The sequence below is a fragment of the Harmonia axyridis genome, chromosome 4, assembly GCF_914767665.1.
Source record: "Harmonia axyridis chromosome 4, icHarAxyr1.1, whole genome shotgun sequence".
NCBI lineage: Eukaryota > Metazoa > Arthropoda > Insecta > Coleoptera > Coccinellidae > Harmonia > Harmonia axyridis.
In genome coordinates, this window is record NC_059504.1 from 43,903,603 (window position 1) to 43,927,242 (window position 23,640).

At 33.0% G+C, this 23,640-nt stretch overlaps 4 protein-coding genes and 1 long non-coding RNA gene across 5 annotated transcripts; 2 read left to right on the forward strand and 3 right to left on the reverse strand.

Moving 5' to 3' along the window:
* Window positions 1–198: 198 nt before the first annotated feature.
* LOC123678537 (nuclear pore complex protein DDB_G0274915-like) lies at window positions 199–8,259 on the reverse strand. Its single transcript, XM_045615616.1, has 6 exons — window positions 7,942–8,259; window positions 7,769–7,867; window positions 7,231–7,430; window positions 6,979–7,142; window positions 6,653–6,869; window positions 199–4,631 (listed from the first exon to the last, which is right to left on the reverse strand). Exons 1-6 carry the CDS (start codon window positions 8,112–8,114, stop codon window positions 925–927), a joined length of 4,560 nt encoding a protein of 1,519 aa, XP_045471572.1. The 5' UTR covers window positions 8,115–8,259; the 3' UTR covers window positions 199–924.
* A 929-nt stretch (window positions 8,260–9,188) lies between these two features.
* Window positions 9,189–11,861, forward strand: LOC123678543. The gene is made up of 2 exons (XR_006747266.1): window positions 9,189–9,468; window positions 11,632–11,861. It is a non-coding gene; the product is annotated as an uncharacterized LOC123678543 (long non-coding RNA).
* Window positions 9,635–11,268, reverse strand: LOC123678539 (adenylosuccinate lyase). Its single transcript, XM_045615621.1, has one exon. The coding sequence runs from the start codon at window positions 11,155–11,157 to the stop codon at window positions 9,697–9,699; it is 1,461 nt and encodes a 486-aa protein (XP_045471577.1). The 5' UTR covers window positions 11,158–11,268; the 3' UTR covers window positions 9,635–9,696.
* A 2,417-nt stretch (window positions 11,862–14,278) lies between the features above and the next one.
* On the forward strand, window positions 14,279–17,618 carry LOC123678540 (adenosylhomocysteinase). The gene is made up of 5 exons (XM_045615622.1): window positions 14,279–14,533; window positions 14,608–14,798; window positions 15,901–16,242; window positions 16,398–16,649; window positions 17,061–17,618. Exons 1-5 carry the CDS (start codon window positions 14,509–14,511, stop codon window positions 17,547–17,549), a joined length of 1,299 nt encoding a protein of 432 aa, XP_045471578.1. The 5' UTR covers window positions 14,279–14,508; the 3' UTR covers window positions 17,550–17,618.
* Window positions 17,619–19,885: 2,267 nt separating this feature from the next.
* LOC123678544 (probable serine/threonine-protein kinase ifkC) lies at window positions 19,886–23,428 on the reverse strand. Its single transcript, XM_045615632.1, has 4 exons — window positions 22,654–23,428; window positions 21,673–22,363; window positions 21,398–21,603; window positions 19,886–21,306 (listed from the first exon to the last, which is right to left on the reverse strand). Exons 1-4 carry the CDS (start codon window positions 23,140–23,142, stop codon window positions 20,956–20,958), a joined length of 1,737 nt encoding a protein of 578 aa, XP_045471588.1. The 5' UTR covers window positions 23,143–23,428; the 3' UTR covers window positions 19,886–20,955.
* Window positions 23,429–23,640: the final 212 nt, after the last annotated feature.

A 23,640-nucleotide genomic window follows, 5' to 3' on the forward strand; every position in this document is an offset into this window, starting at 1 on the left:
TATCCACAGAATATTTCAAGCAATTAAAACCCATCATAAGTATTCTATGGATTAGAGTGTGCTTATTACAATATTCCAGTATGTCGTATTATATGCCTACACCCCTTTTCCGAGATTGATTAATATTATTTTCTAATTGGAATCATACCAAAATTCAGGTTTATATTTTTGAAAATTCTTAGGAAATAAAATACTAGATAAAGTCAAATATACAATCATTTATTCGTTTCGAACAAAATACTCATTCCACCAGATTATTTCACACCAAACAATTATTCAAGAAAATCTCTTCTAAAAAAATGCATAATGGGCATGAGCTCAATAAGACTAGATTCTATCAAATGATATTCTGAAAGTAAGTCAAACTTTTTTTCGTTGTGGAAAATAGAACATTTGAATACCATGTGAGAGAAATGAACTACACATATACATATATCACAATCAAATTTGTATATAAAAAATATATCTAAAATATTGTTTGAAGCCCATACCCACATAGCATATACATAAATATAGTATAAAGTAGTATGTAAAATAGTACATCAGTATAACAGTTAACTACATTAATACCTTCTAGAAGCGTCAAATTCAGAATATCATTAATTTACTTACATAGATTTTGAGTGAGAATTTTAAATTATTACCCAAAAAATTGAAGAGCAGTCAACTTATTTATCCAACAGGACTTTCTTCAATACCAAACACTATGCAATGTAACAAATAAATTTTATTTTCTCAATAAGACGCGTATAAATCTTCAATTTTTTTTACAATTATTAGACACTAAAATTTCATTATTTTCAACTAGATTTGGCTAACATTCATAAATAAATCACAGATATTTTTAAAATTCTCACATTAAACTAATTAAAATCAAAAACTTAATAATAACAACTCAATGTGATAATCATTGAGAAATTATACTCAAGTGCGCCTCCTAGCTCTAACAAGTGGCCTACCTCTAACTTGAGAAGTGGAAGCAGCGTTTCCTGAGCCTATACTAAACATGTTTGGTACTGCAGTAGGTTGCTGTTGGAAAGATGGACCAGGGGAGTTGAAGTTGCTAGCTGAAGGTGCAGACATATTACCCGGAGTGCTTGCAGCATTAAAATTGAAAGATTTAGGGGGCTCAGTAGTACCAAAAGTAAAAACTCCTGCTGATGAAGATGGATTGCTATTTGAGGAACCGAAGGTGAATACACCACTGGTAGAACTTCCACCACTACCCCCACTATTGTTTGGCTGAACTGAACCAAATGTTGAATTACTATTGAACATATTGTTCGATTGAGCAGGGAATATACTAGATGACTGCTCAGGCTTTTTTCCAAAGCTTGTAGCAAACGAATTTGATGCAGCAGTATTATTAGTATTAGTACCAAAGGGGCTGGCTGGATTGGAAGCAGCAAATGTATTGTTTGTAGCACTAGAACCAAATGCATTTGTTGCAGAGGAGTTACCAAAGTTATTATTTGAGTTTGTTCCAAATGAAGAGGCATTGGTCACCGGTGTGAATTGAGTGTTATTGGTATTAAAGGTGCCAAATGAATTCGTACCAGATGCATTACCAAAAGGTGAAGAATTATTGTTAGAGTTGAATGTAGTACCATTACTAGCTGCAACATTTCCAAACGGTGATGTAGGATTACCAAATGCTGGAAGACTTATTGTATTAGTTGTTGAAAACGACGTACCAAAATTTGATGTCGTGGTAGCATTTCCAAATGAGGGAGTATTTGTGGTACCAAACATATTAGATGTTGGAGTTCCAAACGTGGGATTATTCCCTGGGGCTGCCGAATTGGCACCGCCGAAAGTATTATTTGCTCCTGAAGGGGTATTGTTAGTTGTACCAAAAGCAGAAGCATTTGTCGTACCAAAAGCTGGTGTGTTGGTAGTCCCAAAAGCTGGTGGGTTTGTAGTCCCAAAAGATGGTGTATTTGTGGTACCAAATGCTGGAGTACTTGTGCCACCAAATGCAGATGTATTATTATTACCAAAAGCGGGCGTTTTAGAAGCGGCAAAATTGGATGTATTTGAAGAACCAAAAGGAGAAGCATTGGACGTACCAAAATTGGGAGTATTGGTAGAACCAAATGCAGATGTGTTAGAAGTACTGAAACTAGTTTTATTAGAAGTACCAAACGCAGATGAGGTAGTGGTACCGAAGTTGGGTGCATTTGTGTTACCGAAACTGGATACATTTGTGGTGCCAAAACTAGGTGCACTTGAAGAACCAAAACTAGGGGTATTTGTTGTAGTGCCAAAACTAGGGGTGCTTGTGGTAGAAGCAAAACTAGGGGTATTTGTTGTAGTGCCAAAACTAGGGGTGCTTGTGGTAGAAGCAAAACTAGGGGTATTTGAAGTGGTGCCAAAACTGGGAGTAGTAGTGGTAGCAAAACTAGGGGTATTCGTGGTTCCAAAGTTAGATGTATTTGTGGTACCAAAGTTAAGTGTATTAGTGGTTCCAAAATTGGGTGTATTGGAGGAAGCAAAACTGGGGGTATTGGTCGTACCGAAAGGAGAATTTGTTGTACCAAAAGGAGTATTTGTTGTACCAAAAGAAGTAGTCGTAGTAGAAGAAGGAGCTGTATTGGTGTTACTAAATAATGGAGTCGTAGAACTGGGTGTAGTCAGACTAGTTGTATTTGATTTACCAAAAGTGAAAGTATTAGATGATCCGAGAGATGAAGAAGTTGTAGTAGCTCCAAACGGAGGAACAACTGAGGTTTTTCCTGGAGAGAATATATTATTGGCGTTGGTTCCAAATGAAGGTACTGTAGAGCTGAATGACACATTGGAAGCAGTTGATGCACTGGTGTTAGTGGTGGCGACTCCACCTTGGTTAGTTTTGAATGTGAAATTAGGTGTACTAGAGGATGCAAGAGAACTATTCATATTTTTATCATTTGCAGAGCCAAATGTCGAATTGGTTGTTAAAGATTTATTGGATAGTAAGTTATTTCCAAACATAGTAGAACCTGCATTGTTTGCTGAAGGAACTCCTGTTTTTTCAACTTCGCTCTTTGGAGAGAACGTAGCATTTAATGAACTACCAAAGACATTTGATGAAGTTGTACCTGCTTGAGTTGTTGCAGAATTGGCAGATGAACTGCCAAAAGGAGGTAAAGAATTACCGTTATTGAATTTGAAACCGCCTGAACTACTACCAGATACTCCAAAATTAGTTTTTGGGGGAGAGGAACTTACCGCAGTTGTGTTGAAGGTATTTGATGTGAAAACATTACTTGGGCCAGAAGTACCCAAGCTAGGAGTGCTTGTAATGGAAACAGAAGTTGTAGAAATTGAAGGTATAGCAGACGAGGTCAATGATGAACTAGTGGTTGTTGGATTTGAACTAACATTATTTGCATTTCCGCCAAATGCAAATGATGGAGTAATACTTTCAATTTTTGATCCAAAAGGGCTAGAATTAAAACTAGGGCCATCAGTTTTACCTGAAGGTGCAGCCATTGAAGTACTCGGAGACGCAGTTAAAGTAGAAGTTTCTGATCCACTTTGAGATGTTGGTGTCTTCCCAAAAGCAAAAACTGCATTAGTCTTACCACTTACATTTGATGAAACTGAAATTCCTTCGTTAACTGATTTAGTTGCAAATGAGAAATTACTACTAGAGCTTGTATTTATAGGTAAAGAACTAGGGAGTCCAAGTGAGTTAGTTGTAGGAGATGAAAAACTCTTGGTGAATGAATTCTCAGCAGTTGGTTTTGTTTTTCCATCCTCCAACTTGAAAGGTGATGTTCCAAACATGGGTTTAAAACCTAAAGAAGCAGATGTAGGTGAAGCAAAATTTGTTTTAGTTGTATTTTCTGAATCTGTCTTGCTCTCTTCTGCACTCTTTTGCACTTGTGGAATACTAGGAATACTGCTTTTTGAGTTGCTCGATTTATTTAAATCGAATTTGAAACCTCCAACAATTTTCTCTTTTTCTCCTTTCTTATCTTCTACACTATTGTCGAGTTTGTTACTTGAAGGAGTTCTATTCAAAACATTTTCATTTAATGTTTGAATAGAAGTCATGGATTGTTTTTCTTTTTCTATGGTATTATTCTCAGTTGATCTTAGGGGGAAACTTTTACTTTGTTCTGTTTTGGTATCAACTTCCTTTTCGTTTTTGTCAGTCTGGGAAGATATCGAAGAAGTATTAGTCGAACTATCGGATTGGGCTAATTTTGTGTTTTTAGATAAATCGAAAGTAACATGTTTATCAACTGCTTTTGTTTGTTTGTTTGGTGGTGATAAAATAGAAACCAATGCTTTCTCAGAGTCTTGTTTAGGCCAATCTTGATCCAAAGCTTTTCGTCGATCCTCCATGGGTATTGAAGGAATCTCACGTCCACTTAAAGCACTGAGAAGAGCCCCCAATCTATTCTTACGAATAACTTCTAATGGTTTGTCATCCAAAACTTTTAAAACTGGCTTAGGAGAAGTTATTTCATCCACAACTTCAGTAGTTTCAACCGGCTCTTCACTCTTTTTATTATCATTTTCTTTTATTACTGAAGTACGCTTCAACTCTCTTACTATAACTGGAGTTCCGGAAGTTTGAGTTTCAACATTTGTATACTTTTTCTTATTTACAGGAAGTATTCTATTATGGGAGTCCTCAACTGAAAAGAAATTAAAAAAAGATAATCAAAATATGACTGCAATATAAATAGAAAAAGCATAAGGAAAACCATTGACAATAGAATATATATGTGCTCTTATAAACCCCACTGTAACTGCGGTTTTCTATTTATTTTCTCTTTTGTTATATCCGTAAATGATATTGAGTGTCCCAAATTCGTTTTCTAGTAAGGGGATCTCAGAATTCCTTTTGAGCTAGAAAAAAATTGTTAGATCATATTGGCTCAATTTTTGAGAAAATTAATTCGGTGAAAATCACAACCTTATAGGTTCAACAGTTTTCAAGCTATAAGAGAAAATTGTAAAATAGTTGAAATAAAAAGTTCTCATAACTTCTTAATTACTGGTCCTATAACATGAAACAAAAATCTTCTATAGGCACTGTTTTTCAGTAGAATCCATTTGTGTCATCATTTGTTTTTTTAAATGTAAATCATAAAAATTTCTTTAACAAATAAAATTAGTCAATTTATCTTTTTTCAAAAATATAACATGATATATAAATTTCTTATCGAACTAACAAGCGTTCATTAAAATTCATTGTCAAGAGTGCTGTGGAGAAATTAGAGTTGATTTTCTGTGATTACAATAGCGCTTAGCTATAGTTTCCAATTATGAAGTATGTTAACAAATGTTAGTGATATGGTACAAGCTAAGCGCTACTTATAATCACAGAAAATCAACTCTAATTTCTACACAGCAATCTGGACAACGAATTTTAATAAATACTCGTTATAAGATTCTTCAAAAGTATCCGTTTCATATGTCAAATCAACCAAGTGTGTATGTATAATAATCTGTGAACTTCAAATGATTAAAATATTAGGTGATTTTTTTTTCTTTGGTCACATTTAAAGAACAACATTTATAAATTTGAAAAAATCCTAAGAGTGTTAAATCCGGAGACCTACAACCGAATAATACAATTCAAGTTCACAGATTATCATAGATAGGTTGATTTGTCATGTGAAACTGAAAGTTCTGACGATTTTTATATATTAATGAAAAATTTATATATCACATTATATATTTCTGAAAATAGAAAAATTAAGCGATTTTATTAGTTTTTTTATGATTTACATTTAAAAAAAACCCAAGTTCCTACTATAACTTCAAAACTAATTGCAATAAGAAACAAATGATTACATGATCACTAATGAAAAAAAAGTGCCTACAGAAGGTTTTTGTTTATAGCAGGAATATTAAAGAAGTTATGAGAACTTTTCATTTCGCCCATTTTTCAATTTTCTCTTATAGCTTGAAAACCGTTGAACCTATAAGGTTGAGGTTTTCACCAAATCAATTCTCTCAAAAATCGAGCCAAAATGTACCATCAATTCTTTTTTCTAGCTCAAAGGCATTCTGTGATCCCCTCAATAGATAACGAATTTGGTACACTCGATACACCCATTTTTCTAACAATAATTAAAACAACACTAATAACTTCATAAATACACAATAAGGTAATTAGAAATAAACAAAAACTAATTTCTCAGTATGGTTTTCAAAATATGTCAGTGTTCTACAATCTTATTGTGTCAAATATGATTTTATTATGTGAGTATTTAGGATTACATATTATTTACTGTTGATCTCAAACTCTTATAGAGTGAAAATATTCTTGTCAGATGGTCAACAGGAAAATATCTAAATAAAAAAATTATACTACTTGACACTTTCGCGGCCACAGGAGACAAATGACCGACATGAAAAGTCCAGACAAGCCACGGAGGTAACTAGTGACCAATCTCAATCGAAAGGTTTGTATACCCATCATGCTTATCACGACGAATAGCATAGTTCAGTGATAAGAGTCCTAACTTACAAGAATGACCGCCAATATGACCGCTGACTATACGTTGGAATAATATTCCTACGAATTGCACAGCGGTCATCAGTGAATCAATTGAAATATATCAAATAACATTTTTTGGACATTTTTCATCAATGAACTTGGCCGTGAAAGTGTTAATCTACAATAAAAAATACTTAAATTACTCACATGTTTTCCTTTTATTGCCCATGTCATAACTTGTATACATACTGGAAGTTTTAGAGGCAAGAACAGCATCAATTGTACATAACCTCTTTTTAGCCTGAGTGGTTGGGGAACTTGTCTTATCTGAAGGCGGGGACTCTACCCTATTTCGTTTTGAATAATCTCCATCTCCATTTGCTTTCCTAAACTTCTTATTGTTGTCATCTATGGGATCATAGTCCTATAAAAAATCATCATTAATGCCTCTAATTTATAAGAAGAACCAAAGTGCATATCGATACACTATTGGACTTATGTGATTAAGTCTTACTGCCCCAGATATATCTTACCTCATTGGAATGAATTCTCTTTCTCGATATCTCTTTTAAAGCGTCTAGAACACTTCTAGTACTAACTTCATTACTATTGTTCTGTTCTTTTAAAATTGAGTTATTTCGGACAATACCCTCTAATAAAGATCTGTTATGCTCTTGAGAATAATATCCTCTCGACTCTGAAAAAATAATTCATTGTACCTTAAAGAAATGCTGTTTGAATTAGAAATAAATAAAAATTTAGGATTTACAGAACTTAAGCAATACCTGGAGTTCCAATTCGAATAGTCCCTTTTTTCAGTTTGGGTGAAATAACTGGAACTGACTTCTTGAAAAGATGAACAATAGGAAAAAGACCTGGACTTCCATATCTCTCTTGGTGGGTATTTTGTTGTTTTTGAGAAGATTCTTCATTGTATTGCACAAGTCTTCCAGCCAAACCTGGGCTCTTGGTATCTATGTAAGTACTGTAAATGAACAAATATAAAAAATTAACAAAAAGTAAGACCAAATAAGACCTAGAAACAATTCACCAAGATAACTTAAAAAAATAATGAAGAAAAATCTTGAGTACATAAAGCTTGACAACCTTTTTTCAAGAAATCAACATAACCTTAGAACACGAGAATTCGAAATACAACATATTGGCCTATTATAATATTATTATGCAAGATGTTCTCATATATTCCTGAGTAATTTTTCTTTGGTTTTCATTTTGATGAATATATCTCACAGAATAAACAACACCGATAAGCCTGTTAACTACAACAATTGATTTAAATAAGTACTGAAAACGTTCTCTTACCTCACATTAACATTATAAGTAGTAGATGCCAATAAAGGTCCGGGCGGATCCTTTATAACTCTTATAGGATTTAACATTCCATTATTTGATAATGCATACCTAAAAATCAAAATGAATCATTATACCTATAACAACTAAAATTCAATTGAAAAAATAAATAAATAAACTCTTACCGTCTGGGTCCTAAAAACTTTCTTGTTGGTGTGATAAGGGGACTAGCAACTTTAGTTTTATTGGAAATAAATGGAGTTGAGGTTATTTCTGGAGGCAAAATTGTAGTGATGTTTTTGGATTCATTAGCATTTCTTTTCTGTTGAGGCGATTCTTTAGAGGAAGAGTTCATCATAGTACTTGAATTTTGTTATGGCGTTACAAAAAATAAGAATTCAACTTTACAACAAACAATTATTTCTTATATCCACAAAATCGTTGAATATAAATTTATAAAACCTCATTCGTAGTTGTTGTCAACAGTGTCAAAGTCAAAGTAAAAAAACATAGAGTGAAGTCTAGTGGAATCAAAACGTATGACGTGTTTTTCTCACATCTGTTTTTATTCTCATCAAAGAAATTTTTTAATATATACTTTATAAGTATTTCAATTGTTACTTTTTTTGTAGAAATGGCAACTGATTACAAGGAGTGTATATGATTATTTTTCTTTTTCTTCTATTTGAAGAATATTCACGTCGAGTGACGTGTTAGACGTTAGGCAATAACAAGACCGAGAATATCAATGACTCATCTGTGCTAATATTGTCTCTACGGCAGATAACGGATATTATCATAGACCATTACTTCGTTAACTAATTAATATTATCCGTAATCTGTACTACATGCCAGAACGAAACTGAAACGAGGCATAGCCGCTCCTACGCCGGAGGGTCATCTGCTAAACTTAGAATCCTTGCATATTTGTTGACATCGTGTAGTTGGTTACTTTTTCGCTAAGTTGATTTGTTGTATTTGAAGTGCTAATAAAAGTGTGAATAATGTTTGTCTTTGTATAGGAGTTGATATCCTTCTTCACTCCACTGATAAGTGCTGTCTATCTGACGGATAATCTAATTGGCCTCTCTTATATCAAACCATTAGGTTGATTGATAGATAGTGCCTATTTTGAAATTTGAACATATAGAATAGTTGCCAGTACTAATGATAAGTGGTTAAAATCATTTCAAAGGCCACTACAATGTTTCAATAATTTATAAAGACCCTGTATTATTCTGAATCAAATGCATTTCGATACTCCGATGTAGCAGCGGCAACGTCCAAACTTCTGGCCTGTCAAATCGAAGACCAGTAATCTGTGGTTAAATTCTGATTGGCTAGGAACGGGTTTTAATTAATGTATCCTGTCAAAATCAAAGGAAAAAAAGATCGAAATGAAAAGCACAGAATACTAAATATATAAAAAAAAGTATGACTTTGCGGCGCCGCCACGAAATAAAACCAATATTTTCAATTTGGTCGAATGTCATTCCGTTCAAAAATTGAGTGCATACACCATGTTTTTAGACATCTTAGGTTTTCAGTAGGATGTTAAAAAAGACTGATTAATTCTGTCTATTTGCACTCGAAATTATACGTTAGCGCTGGAGAAAACAATGTAAAAATCAAGTGCAGTACAGGCAATCCCTTGAAATCCAAGAGGTCTGATATATTCAAAAGTTGCCGTTTTATCTTAAACTTTTTCAAGAGTAAGTGGGCAATGGGTATACCAATATTTCTAGACCTATTAGTTTTCAGTCATACAAAAATGATCGTCTGTTAAATACTGCATTCTGTGGTGTCAATAAAAGATCATAGAATCAAAAAGAACAAAAAAGTTCTTGGTAAAATTTTATATTCAAAATAATGTTCTAGTTATAGTCGAATAAAGTGTATTCAAGATATATACATATCTACATAATTTATGAAATATACTCTTATATACAGAGTTGTACATTGGAATTTTCTTTTGAACTGTATAATTCAAGAATTGGTTGTACTTCATCAATTAAAAATTCTGTAACTTGCTCATCAGATCTACCAATATAAGTTTTTGGATCCAAAATATTATCCAAGTCTTCCAATATGGGTTTAAAATAGGGATCTTTTCGAACTCTATCCAAAAAATCATTGTCTTTGCCATATTTCTTCACTTCTAAACCAGATTCTTGGGACAATACTCTTATTTTTTCATGACAAACCTGCCTATCTGCACCTCTCTTCACCATTTCCATAATAATGTTTTCCGTAGACATGAAAGGTAATTCTTGGGATATTCTTTTCTCGATTACTTTTGGATATACTACTAAACCTTGTGTTATATTGGAAAGAACCATAAGTACAGCATCAGCTGTTAAAAAGGCTTCAGATAGAGTAATCCTTCTATTAGCAGAGTCATCTAGTGTTCTTTCCAACCATTGCACAGCATGAGTATGGAGGCTGTTTGTTGATAGAGTCATAAGATGTCTTGCTAAGGCACAACCCCTTTCAGATCTCATTGGGTTTCTCTTGTAAGGCATTGCTGAACTTCCAATTTGACTCTTTTCAAAAGGTTCTTCAATTTCTTTCATATTGGCTAGTATTCTTATATCACTACACATTTTATGAGCAGAGGAACCAAGAGATGATAAGACATTAACTATTTCAATATCAACTTTTCTGCTATAGGTTTGGCCAATAACTGGATAGGTTTTGTCGAAACCAGATATCTGGGCAACCAATTTATCTAATTCTTTAACCTTTTTAGAATCTCCATTGAATAAAGCTAGAAAGGAAGCCTGTGTACCTGTTGTTCCTTTAGCACCACGGAATCTTAAATTATGTTTAGCTTCTCTTAAAGCTCTTTCGTCCATTAAGAAATCAAAAAGCCACATGGAAGCTCTCTTTCCCACTGTTGTTAATTGAGCTGGCTGCAGATGGGTAAATCCCAGAGTGGGTACCAATTTATATTCATCAGCAAATTTTGCTAAATTTCTCATTACAACAGCTAATTTTGGCAATAACAAATCCAAACCTTCTTTTATAATGATAAGGTCTGTGTTGTCTCCAACGAAGCATGATGTGGCTCCAAGATGTATTATGGGTGCTGCTTTCGGACACTGCTTAGCAAATACATGTACATGTGCCATAACGTCATGACGAGTTAAAGCTTCCTCTGCTGCAGCTTCTTTAAAATCTATATTATAGATATTGTTTTTCATTTCAATTATTTGGTCTTCTGATATATTCAGTCCTAATTGCTTTTCGGCTGTTGCTAAATTTATCCATAATTTCCTCCATGTAGAAAATTTTTTCTGATCGCTAAACAGATATTGCATTTCTTTGCTGGCATAGCGGGTACTGAGAGCAGAACGATACACAGAAAAAGCATTATCAAAATCAATTATTTCAGATTCCATTTTAAATATTCAACAGGAATTCTTGAGACATATACCACTTAACGCTCTTAACCACAATTATTTTAAAATAAAGGATATGATTTCGATTTTCGAAGAACCATAGATAACACAATTTCTGGATGTTATCGGTGCAATGTGTAGGCAAGGTTGCCGATTTTTGGGAATTTTCCAAACTTTTAAGATAGGACGATGCTAAGTAAAACAAAGTGGCAATAGAATTATGTAATTAGTGAGTTATTTTAATTATTTTCTAAGTATTTCAACCTCATGAATGAAGATTGAACATGGTAAAACCCGACATTATCTCTGACATGACAAGATCTATATAATGCACATTTGTTTATTTTAGGCTCAAATCCTTGTCCACAGTTGAAAATATTACCCAAATATATGGAGGAAATCACAATACAAACAATTATCACTTTATGTACATGACAAACAACATATACCCACACTGAATTTTATTTTTTATAGGTTTCAACTGTTTCCAGTAGCGGCTCGTGACTTGCATAGTAGGTGAATCACATTTCAAATCACCGATTCCCAATTAAAAATAGTGTTGATGATTAGAAGAATATTGGCACATACCTAGATATAACATTACATGTGTGAATTTAATTTTATTAGTCTATAAAGGTTTACAGGAAAAAATAGAGGATAAATAGAGATATGAAAATTACAGCTGAATAAAAATTGAAAGTAAATCTTTATATTTGCGAATTATCAGGATGTGTTATGTCCAATTAAAGATTTTTGAAGAATATTATCCAATGAATAGCGGCAACGCTGGAAACAGATTATCTTTAATTCGAATAACACCTTGCATAATTTTCCTTGTCTTCAATTTCAATAAACAATATTCTTATTACGAAAGCAATTGCTCAATTTCATAATTATTCCATATCTGACGTAATATAAAAAGTATATACTATATCAAATATGTAAATCGATAGTGAATGCGGTTTAAATTCATAAATAACCATTGGAGGGAATTATAATTTTGACAATTCTTATTATATCGAGTCAATCTCATCAAATGGAATATCAGCTGAATAAATCGAAAATTTTGACTATGCATTTTTATGGAAAAAAAATATCTTATCATCATCACCAAAATTTGTGATTATCCTTTGAGCAATACTTTAGCAATAAATCCAGCAACTTTTTGAACGCTTATTTTATGAAATCATAGATTGCTCTATCATTTCATTACAATATCTGTAATTTACGAATTTTGAGCCGGGTATAGTCCCATAAGATTCGACTTACTGATCCGTATTTAAATTCAATTCTGCCTATATGTCCGGTCGTATACAAGAAAACTCCCAACGGAAAGATCTAGATATTGAAATTTTCAGCTTAGGTTCAGATCTTATTTATTTTTTTTCAATTTCTGCAGAAAATGTATCTGCTCTGTTGACACTTTCTATCATGTCCTGGGTTCACTTTCAATAAATTTATTATTATTATTATCTTGGCTCCTCGAATATCATGAGCATCATACTATAGTCATAAAGAAACTCTTTGTTTCTGTCATACAGCTCAACTTTTCAATCATCTGCCAGCAGCGGCGTACTCAAACATTAGCCCTGGGTGGGGGGGGGAGGTGTTTTGATAAAGAAAAATTTGATTATTCGTATCTGATATCCTTTGAATTTCCAGACACTTCTTGAGATTGATTTTTAATTCGAGTAGTTCGGAGCTTTTACTTCATAATCTTATTGATTTTATCCGATTTTTTATTTTTAACATCACTTTGACATTTATAGCCCGTAAGTAAATAATGATTATGCCGAAGACAGTAAGATCAGATCAAGCCGCTTGTTGATGAATTCGTTGATTAAATTATTACAAAATCAAATCATTGAGCGTTGTGACTTATAATGGATATTTCTTCTGGGGGGATATATCCCCCTTATCCCCCAATGGGTACGCCACTGTCTGCCGGATAGGCACAAAAGTTTCTAGATACAAGTGTAATACCTCCATGTTGAACGCAAAAATGAGTATTTCAGTTCCATTTTTGCAGTGATTGAATTTTCAATTTAGGCTTTTCATTTTTGAAACTTATGTTAGTTTTATATATCGACTTATTGATGTGTCCTTCACAAATTCAGTTTGTCAAAAGGATGATAAACCATTATGATCAGGCATTTCGAGCACTGTGGTGTTAAAGGAAACGAAAAAGCTGATGAACTTTCAAAAAGTGCGTCAAGTGTTAACACCTGCTGGACCTGAGCCTTTCTGTGGACTAGGAAAAAACCAATATAAAAGGCAGCAGTCCGGCAATGAGAGTTTAATAACAGGATAACTCAGGCAGGAAGAAATTCGTGATGATTTCACCTACCTACGCCAGAAAGCTCTTGAAGCTGTTTCGAGCCCAGCTTCGGTTGATGGTGAAACTGCTGACGGTGCCCTGTCGGTACAAACATCATTTGTACCGTATGGGAAAGTCAGCAGATGAGATGTGCAGGCACTGTGGATCAGAAGCAGAAACAGCTGAACACATGATATGCAAGTGTCCAAAGCTGGCTGGCCTTAGAACCATTAATATGGGGAAGCCTATCCTGAATACTCGAGAGGTAAGGTAATGGCCAAGGCCCCTAAGGAGGTTGTCAGTTTTATCAACGCCATTGACGACCTCCTTGGCTTTCTATGAATGAGTAGGGTAGAGAACAAAAGATCTACATGGTCGTAGTTCCCGGAAGGCTTACCGAGCCACAACGACCCCAGTTCAAATAATAAATAAATATACACGTCCTTTTCATCTGTTTTCTGAAACCGAAATATTTAGCTTGCTTTTATTAATTGCAAAATGTTACCATATCAACATGATTTACTAAGGTATGCTGATCTTTAATTCCTTTGTCATAATCGTACGAATCATATCAAACTCCAACCCTTCCTCGCCTCACCTTCCCCTGAAATAAAAACAACAAAGTTTTCCTATTCATTTCTCAACTATTATCATTTAAATTTTCTTTTGTACAACTTAATATTCAAATAAATTTCAATTGCTGCGTAAAACCCTGATGCACGCCACTGAGGTTTGTCCTTTTTCGAGTATTTTCGGCAACACTGGCAGTGAATTTCACACCCCTGTTGTGCCTACCGGTAAGATGAGTTGAAACGCTGAACGAGAAGAAGAGTTCTTATAAGATTCAGATCTAAGATCTAACATCTAACCTTTTTAGTTCATATGCATTACAAAAGCCGAACAACCCATACACATACAGCGATAAAAATTTTCGGTTAGGAATACTTTGATATTCTGACTTTGAGAAGACAAGTTTAAGATCCACTCGCACAAATAGATTCAATAAGTGCTAATTTTATCAGAATTTAACAAATATGTCGCAAGAAGATTATAAAGTCGGTAAGTAATTTAATTATTCAGCACGTGTTACAGAGTCGACTTTAATTTAAATTTGAAATTATTTATAACTTTAGCTGATATTAGTTTGGCTGATTGGGGAAGAAAAGATATTATTCTTTCTGAAAATGAAATGCCAGGACTCATGGCACTCCGCAAAAAATATGGTTCTACTAAACCTCTACAAGGAGCCAGGATAGCAGGTTCTTTACATATGACTATTCAGACTGCTGTTTTAATAGAAACCTTAATTGAATTAGGAGCTGAGGTGAGAAAAAATTTAAATATTAATCGGATTCATCTATAACGGTTACAATAGATTTCTAAAAATAAAGGATTTCTAAAAATGTAAGAAGCTTGACTTATTAATATATTAATTGAAATTAATCATTTTGTATCAGTATCAGTGAGTAATCATTAATTAAATGCATTCCAATCGAAGTAAATTGTTATAATAATGAAAGTTCAGGTTTTTAAACAGCTAATTTTTGTGGATTACTCCTTCAAAGTTCTTTTTAAATTCATCAAATGTCAACTTGATCAAAAAGAACTTTTTAATGCAATTTATCTTGATTTGCAATTCTAAAAATGGACAATTTCTCAGCCTTGGTTACTACATCTGTGTAGAATTTCTATGGTCTCTACTGATAACCTTTGTCTCTTTACGTTTCACAATGCGTCAAGCAGGAATTCTTAAATCCCATTATCTCTATTCAATTTGTTTTTTCTGTTATCTCATCTTTATTTAACATTGGTTGAAAAACATGTGATTCAGGTTTTGAATAGAAGTATAGACCATATAAAGTTTTCAATTAAAAAATATCTATCTTTGAGAAAATTCAGGAATATAGGTTTTCCTAACTGAACTAAAAAAAAATGAAATAGTTTATTATTGACACTTTTATTCTTAGAGTTGGCGAGTTTTGAACAAAAAAACTTAGAAACCGTTTGAATCCAGGTAGGGGTTCTGTACACAAGGCCTTTAGAATTTTTTTTTCCTGAACTATGAATTCGATTGAGATGAAATTTTGCATTTAGATGTAGAATGACAGTTCTAAGATTCTGTAGTATTCAGGTTCATGTTCAAAATAATTTAAGCACTCTGTCGCAGGAATTTGGACAATAAATAATCAATCACTTATGATTTTGCAAAATCATCATAAGTAATTTATTGTTCAAATTCGTGCTCAAACAGTTTAAAGCTTCTTACAAAATTTCATGTTCATGGCTTGAAAGAACCAGACAAAATTCAATGAGAATATAATACAAAAAACACGATATATCCATGAGAAGAGATCCGAGAATTCACATGCACATATGAAAAATAAAAATTCCAACTTTGATTTTTATCTTTTTTTAATGTTATTCAGGTGCGATGGTCAAGTTCGAATATATTCAGTACCCAAGATCATGCTGCTGCAGCTCTGGTGCAAAAAGGCATAGCCGTCTTTGCCTGGAAAGGAGAAACTGAGGAAGAATATAAATGGTGTCTCGAACAAACTATTAAATTTCCAGGTGGTAAAAGTTTCAATATGATATTGGATGATGGTGGCGACCTCTGCTCGTTAATTCATGACAAATATCCAAGCTTATTGATAGATTGTAGGGGAGTATCAGAAGAAACCACAACTGGAGTTCACAAGTTATATGATATGTTGAGAGAGAAAAAATTGAGAATACCTGCCTTCAATGTTAATGACTCCGTAACAAAGGTTAATTTTTAATTGATACTTCATACACTTTTTTGCTTCTGTGGATCTTTTTATTAACTTTAATGCAATATACATATTTAATATTATACCTAAATTATTTTTAATAATAAAATGTATATTTTTTTATGGAAAAGGTTAATTCTCAAATTTTTTAGAGTAAGTTTGACAATCTTTATGGTTGCCGTGAATCTCTCATAGATGGAATCAAGAGGGCTACAGATGTAATGGTAGCTGGCAAAGTCGCTGTAGTAGCCGGTTACGGTGATGTTGGCAAGGGATGTGCTCAATCCCTTAGAGCCTTAGGAGCTAGAGTTATCGTTACTGAAGTTGACCCCATATGTGCTTTACAAGCAGCAATGGAAGGATATGAAGTCACTACAATGGATGAAGCAAGCAAAGAGGGACAGGTAAATTTTCAACTTGTAATGTGAAAAAATAGTCATATAATACAAGTGCAGAATGAGCCTTCTGTATGAGTATTATACATTATTTTCTCTAATTCCTGAATTTCTATTGAAATTGCTGAAATATTTCCATAAATATCATTTAGTAAATTTTGCATTGAAAAATTTTGGTTGGCAGAACTGTTTTATGTATCACAAATTTGACAGATAATAGATAAATGCATGACAGGAGAGTTCCGAGTACCAGCATACAATAATGAAATATAACAATGATATCTATTTGAAACTCAGATATTCCTGCACGATTTTGTTGTATGGTAGAATGAACAGATTTGCAACAGAATTAGAGAAAATTTTATTTGTTACTGTTTTAATCCCATACAAAACAGATATTGTTATTGATTTTTTTTTCAGATATTTGTAACAACTACTGGAAACAAAGACATAATTACTGGTGAACATATGATGAACATGAAGGAAGATAGCATAGTGTGTAATATAGGTCATTTTGACATTGAGGTAGATGTGAAATGGTTGGAAGAGAATGCCGTTTCCAAAGTTAATATCAAACCTCAAGTTGACAGATATACATTGAAAAATGGTAAACATATTATTTCCTTATGCGAGGGAAGATTAGTCAACTTGGGATGTGCTACTGGCCACGCCTCATTTGTAATGTCCAACTCTTTTACCAATCAGGTATTAGCGCAAATTGAGCTCTGGACAAAACCAGGAGAATATCCAATAGGAGTTTACCGTTTACCGAAACATCTAGACGAAGAGGTCGCCAGACTGCATTTGGACCATTTGGGTGTTAAACTCACCAAACTTTCGCAAGAACAGGCCGATTATATGCGAGTGCCAATTAATGGACCTTTCAAACCTGAACATTATAGATACTGAGTATTCAAGCAACTGTAATCATTGGTATTTTATATTTACAGTGAAAAAATAAAGTATTTTGAAACTTAAGTGTTATTTTTTTTGTGTTCATGAACATGATTTATTCCTCTGATGGATTGTTGCAATGGGTTTCCAGTATTTGGAGGACTTTGACAATTTAGAGGTGTCTGTAGTTTGAAATAGGGTTTTCCAATAAGAGGTTCCATTTTGAAAAGCCCACTATCTGTGTAGCTGTCAAGGTTATACTCTATAGACATTAGACAGCTGTCAATGTTGTACTCTATAGACCAGAGCCGTATCTAGGTACTATTGCGCCTGTGGCAATATCTTAGACAGCGCCCCCCATTTTCGAAGATTTTTTTTCATCGATTATATTTTTTTGTTCATAACTTAAGTCATATATTATGTGATTATTTTATGCTTAGTACGCAAATTCTAGGGAAGGCTAGCAATATTTTCAATGTTTACAGCAAGGGCGTAGAAACGGGTGGTAATTATCCCCCCCCTCCAATATTTCCAAAATATAAAATTTCAGAATTCTCGCAAATACGAAAAACGAAAAAAAAGAACCAATAATCATTTCACTTTCCTCTGAAATCGACACGGAGTACAAAATCGGACCTTTTTACGGTTTATGAGTTTATTATCGCTTTCAAGATGAGTACTTTTACTGTACTACGAGCACATCTATGTCCGAAGTTTGTTATTTTCTTTTATCTATCCGCTTTGTCGGTGTCGCCCTTTATTTGCCATCTGTAATTTTTGCATTCGTAATCGGTATGCACTAACTCGTTGTTTTCAGTTTTTTGTTTCATTCTCATCACAAAATTTCAATACTGTAGTTATCAAAGTACTGAACTGAGTAATTCGCATCGAAAAATTGTCTGGGCCGTGTTATACAATTTATTGTGATTCATTCAAATTGCAATTTAATTGGGCAGATATCGGTTTTGAATTGATTGTATCTAAACGGTGTTCCTAATATGTACAAATGAAAATGACAGATTTCTCGGATCATTTTGAAAAAAAAGTCCTATAACATGAATCTGCAAACGCTTTGGTTTTGAGATACCGATGTTAAAATTTTTTTTTCTCATAGCACCTTCCCTTCATAAGATATTTAACTTGAATTGGCATAGATCTTCCGATTTATAGTTTTCATCTTGTGATATGCTTATTTTGTATGCAAATCTACAGGGTGATATTTTTTCTGGAAGGGTACCTGCTTCTTTCCTCCAGAACTATTTTTTGGTGAAGCACTGGTTCTATAGAAAAATGGGAAAAGAAACTCTGGTCTAGTACAACACTTTTTGGTTTGTTGTAGTTTTGACATATCTGCTATTGATTTCGAAAAAAAAATTCAAACAGCTCTCTGGTAATCCTCAGGAAAATCCAAATTATTATAAAAATCCAGTTAGTAGGCTGTAATGAATAAATTAATCATAACTTATGGTACTTATCAACAAATTCTGTAGCGAAGATTAATAAAGATTCGATAAACTAATAAATATAAGCATCACTAAAAAGTATGACTATACAAGAAACACCCTGTATCTCGAAAACAAAGCGTTGGCTCATGTTCATGGGACTTTTTTTTTTAAATAATCCAAGGAATATTTTCCTTCTTAACTCCATTTTAGGAAAACCCAGTATAATGTGAGAACAATCGAATTGGTGATAAAAAAAAATATTTCGAGTAATTAAGTTCCAACTTCGTTTTCAAACCACTTTTTCTCACATTACAGATATGAGTAAACGTTGTAGTGAAAAAAAATTATTTTTCGAGAACCCCCCCGCCAAGAAAAAAGAAAGATCTTCGTCTTTGGTTTCCAGATTCCTCGGCATTGCTCGTTGCGAGGCGTATACATGAAAACCGAGTTGTAATCTTTCGAATTATTATGTCTGGTGCTCCAATATTTTTTTCTCTTGATATTTTTGGGCGCCCCTGCGCCCGTGGCAAGTGCCACCTTTGCCACGTCCTAGATACGGTACTGCCTTAGACAGCTGATTGACATTTGACAAGTAAAAACTATGCCATTACTAAAAATGGAATGGTACATGCTTCAACAATGAATTGAAATTAATTAATTAAAATTCACAACAAAAATGATTAAAAATTTGCAGTAACAGTTAATGAAACTAAAAGGCTTTTGAATCAGGCCAGCAATAGTGAAATTTGAGTTGTTGTGACTAGTTAGTGATGTCAAGATTTCCGGGTCCATCTAGTTTATGTTAAACTCATGTTGCATTTTTTGCTCATGCAATATTTCAGGGGTGGCCCGGGATCAACCATATTTCTAGGATTAAAGACATTCAACCTTCCAATAAAAACAAACTTCTAAAAAAATTATCAATTTATTTATCACAATTCAACATGAATTATCACACTCAGTCATGGCATTGTATAACACTGTTAATTCAATAAAAATCACAATGTCTATACCCAAAATATACTGTTACATTTGGCAATGTAAACGAACAATACGGCTGGTCATTCGTTCAAAGCTATATTTTAACCTGGTGAAAAACAATTTCATCGGATAAAAATTATGGGTGCAAATGATAACCATAACTTTCCAATAATATCCCTATAAATAAATATAAAAAACTTGAGCTAAGGAACATGGTATATCTTCCAAACACAAAATGGTGATTTGCAAATTATGTCCACATGAAAACATTTGGAATGTAACAAACCACCCTACAAAATGACTATAATACTGAACTGATGAACTACAAATCAATATCACGAAAAAAATATTGTTCATGGCAAATGCTATTTGAAATTTGACTAGTGATATTCATTTCCATCCCAAAAATAATACAGGCAGGCTTAATTGTAATGGCAAAATGAAGGAAATGAATATCAAAATGAAGCAAATGTCTTGATTTCAAATTTCGAAAAATTCGAGATAGTTACAATTTAAAAACCTTTTATGACAATGATATGAATCAAAATTGGAATAATTTAGCAAACCAATGTTCAAAACCGATTTTTCAATTAGAAAAAAACCTCTGATTTATAGTTTATTTTAGTTCAATCAAAAAAATAAGTGAAAAATTAATGCATCAATCATTATTGCAAAGTGATTGAATATACGCAATTGACTTCCAAAACCTCAAATCTCTAATGTATGCATAACGAGAATAATTTTCAAGAATAACCATAACAAAATAGTCAACAAAATTTGTAAGATCATTGATTTCAAATAGTAATATTAATATTTTTATAAGAAGGTTTAGGCATTTTTCAGAAACTGAATAGTTTTGAACATAAAAATTATTATGTTTTTGAATAGAAATGTTACTTTTCATCAAGGAAATTGAACAAAACTTTTCGCCAAAACAATCCAAACTGATTTTATCACAATTTTTATCAACTACGAATGTACTGATGAAATAATATTTAATCTAACTCTTCCTTGCTTTTTATTCCAGCAGTCATCAATAATTGTTTCAATCGTTGAATTTCTTCATCTTTTTCTGCAAGTTGGCTCTTCAATTCTTGGATTTCTGAATCTGTAGAGGTGTTACTATCCGATATTTCATCTAGTAACTCATAAGCACTAGGACGATTTTGGGGCAATTTATTCACTAGCCTTGTTATAATTTCGGCAAATTGTGGATGTTGCATCACTATTCGAGGAGGAAGGTATCCTGTTTTTTTTAATTCTTCAATGTACTTATTTCGTTCCATGTCAGTAGTGAATGTTTCAACAAGCTCAAAGAGAACAATTCCTAAAGAGTACATATCGCTCTGAAAAAAACAATTCATGAAAAACAGTTATTACAATTATTACCAAGAATCTTAAGAGAGAACAAGTTATTTTTCGTGAAATTTTTCTTACCTTTGGGTTACATTTGCCAGCAAGCTGTTCAGGTGCAGCATATAACTTCGTACCGAAGGCCAAGCTATGACGAACACTTTGTAAAGGACAAGCAAGTCCAAAGTCACCTAACTGTACCAGCAGTTTTCCATTGTCAGTTTGAAGAAATATGTTACTTGGCTTAATATCATGATGCACTATTCTCTTAGAGTGAATGTATTGTAAACCTGAAAAATTTTACATAGTTATATAACATCTTAAACTTCATTTACATCTTAAAATTAAAAATAACTTACCTTCCAACAATTGTTTTAAAATTTCTTTCACTGTAGAATCTTGAACAATTTTAACTGGGACTAGAGCTTTCATGGGATCAATAACTTTTTCTAAACTATTTCTTTGGGACAACCACTGTTTTAAGGTTAATTGGCACAGTGCCATCTGTATGTATAAGGTAGCCCATTTTTCATGCATTTTTTGTTGTAATTTGATTTCATTAATTTCTTTTTGATCCAATGGGCACAACGCATTGCCTCCCTCTGATACACTATCCCTCTTTGTCCTTTTAGATTTTTTTTTTAGACAACTGGAACTATTACAATGAGATTCAATATTATTGATGCTATGTTCAAACACAATTTCGAAATCTGAAGTATCTTCGTTGAATTTATTAGAAAAGGAAGTTGTTATCTCATTGTTATACAAATATTCTTGACTCAAATGGTATTCTTGACGATATTTGTGATCAGATATTTCTGTAGAAAGATAATGATCATCATCTTCATAATCAGTGAGTATATCACTGTTTTGACTAAGTCCCATATCAAGCCATGCTGCTTTGTATTGAACTATATTGGGATGATTAACACTGGCAAATGTTTTAACTTCTGAAAGGTAATTCTTCACATATTCTAAACCTTCTGAACGAATTGCAATTTTCTTCACTGCATATTCTGTACCATCCAGTTTATGCCTTACTTTATATACCTGAAAGCATTTGGATTAAAAAGTGCAATGCCTAAAGTAAAATTATAAGAATATTAACTAAATATTTATCAATTATTTGAAATATCAGACCATTATTATATTGAAATTTTATGTTTCATACATCAAATTGAAGAATTTTTTCTAATTAAAAATAATCCTAAATAAGTCCTAAACTGCCATAATGGAATTAAGTAATTTATGAAAGATAAATTGTAAGAACATACCCCATCATCTATGAATAATAAATGCAAAATTATCAAGCATATAATAGTCTTCTAGAAAATTCGTACCTGTCCAAAACCACCTCCAGCTATGTATTCTAACTCTTCAAACTCACGATGATAATGAGAAGTAGCAAGGTTCTCATCTGGCCATTCAGGATGAAGAGACAAAGGCTTTTGTGTACCTTTCGATGTTAAAAGATGAAATAGAGCATACTGATACTGAGCCAAAATACTATCTAACTCTTTCATCTGATAACTTTCGTCAATCATTTTCATTTGATATAACTTATCACAAATGACTTTGTACTTCAGATCAACTTGAACTCCGTCATTTTCGTATGCTGCAACTAAATTTTTCACTAATGCGGCAATGAAGATGCTGATATGAGCTGAAAGGTTGGTGTTCTTGTTTGCTACACAAAGAGATTCATTTGAGCTTTCTGAAGATATATCTGATGATTTTTTTTTCATTTCATGCCTGGAGGTTTCACAACTCAATTCAGCTTCCAAACCTTTTGCATTGTCTTCAGAATCACTCATATCCGATTTTGCCATAAATGAATATATATATTTATTTTAGATAGGTGAAAAGAAAATTCTAGAAAAAGATTATTGAATGGTGAATATAATGAGATGTCCAGAAGAATGAATGTTTAGTGAAAATTCAGGTACCAAAATTCACTGACTGAATAAAATCCTACAAGATCGAACAAGTTTGTTGGAAAATGTACTGTAATAAAAGACTGCTCACAGTATTCTCTCTAATTTCTAACCACAAACTGTGCCACTGCCATCTGACAGGGAAGTTACAACTGACTTTTCGTATTGTGAAATTTTTTTTCGTTTGCACTACCCTCGCATGAACTATTAGTATGTTTGAACTATTATCAGTACAATATATATTTAAATATAATTATTTTTCAAATAACGGCGTCCATTGCTGAGATCATTAGCCGAACAATATAATTATGTTTTGATTCCTCTAATTATCAGGGATCTATATACCCTTAGACCTAATATCAATATTTGATGAAACCGAAACTCTAGTGTGCA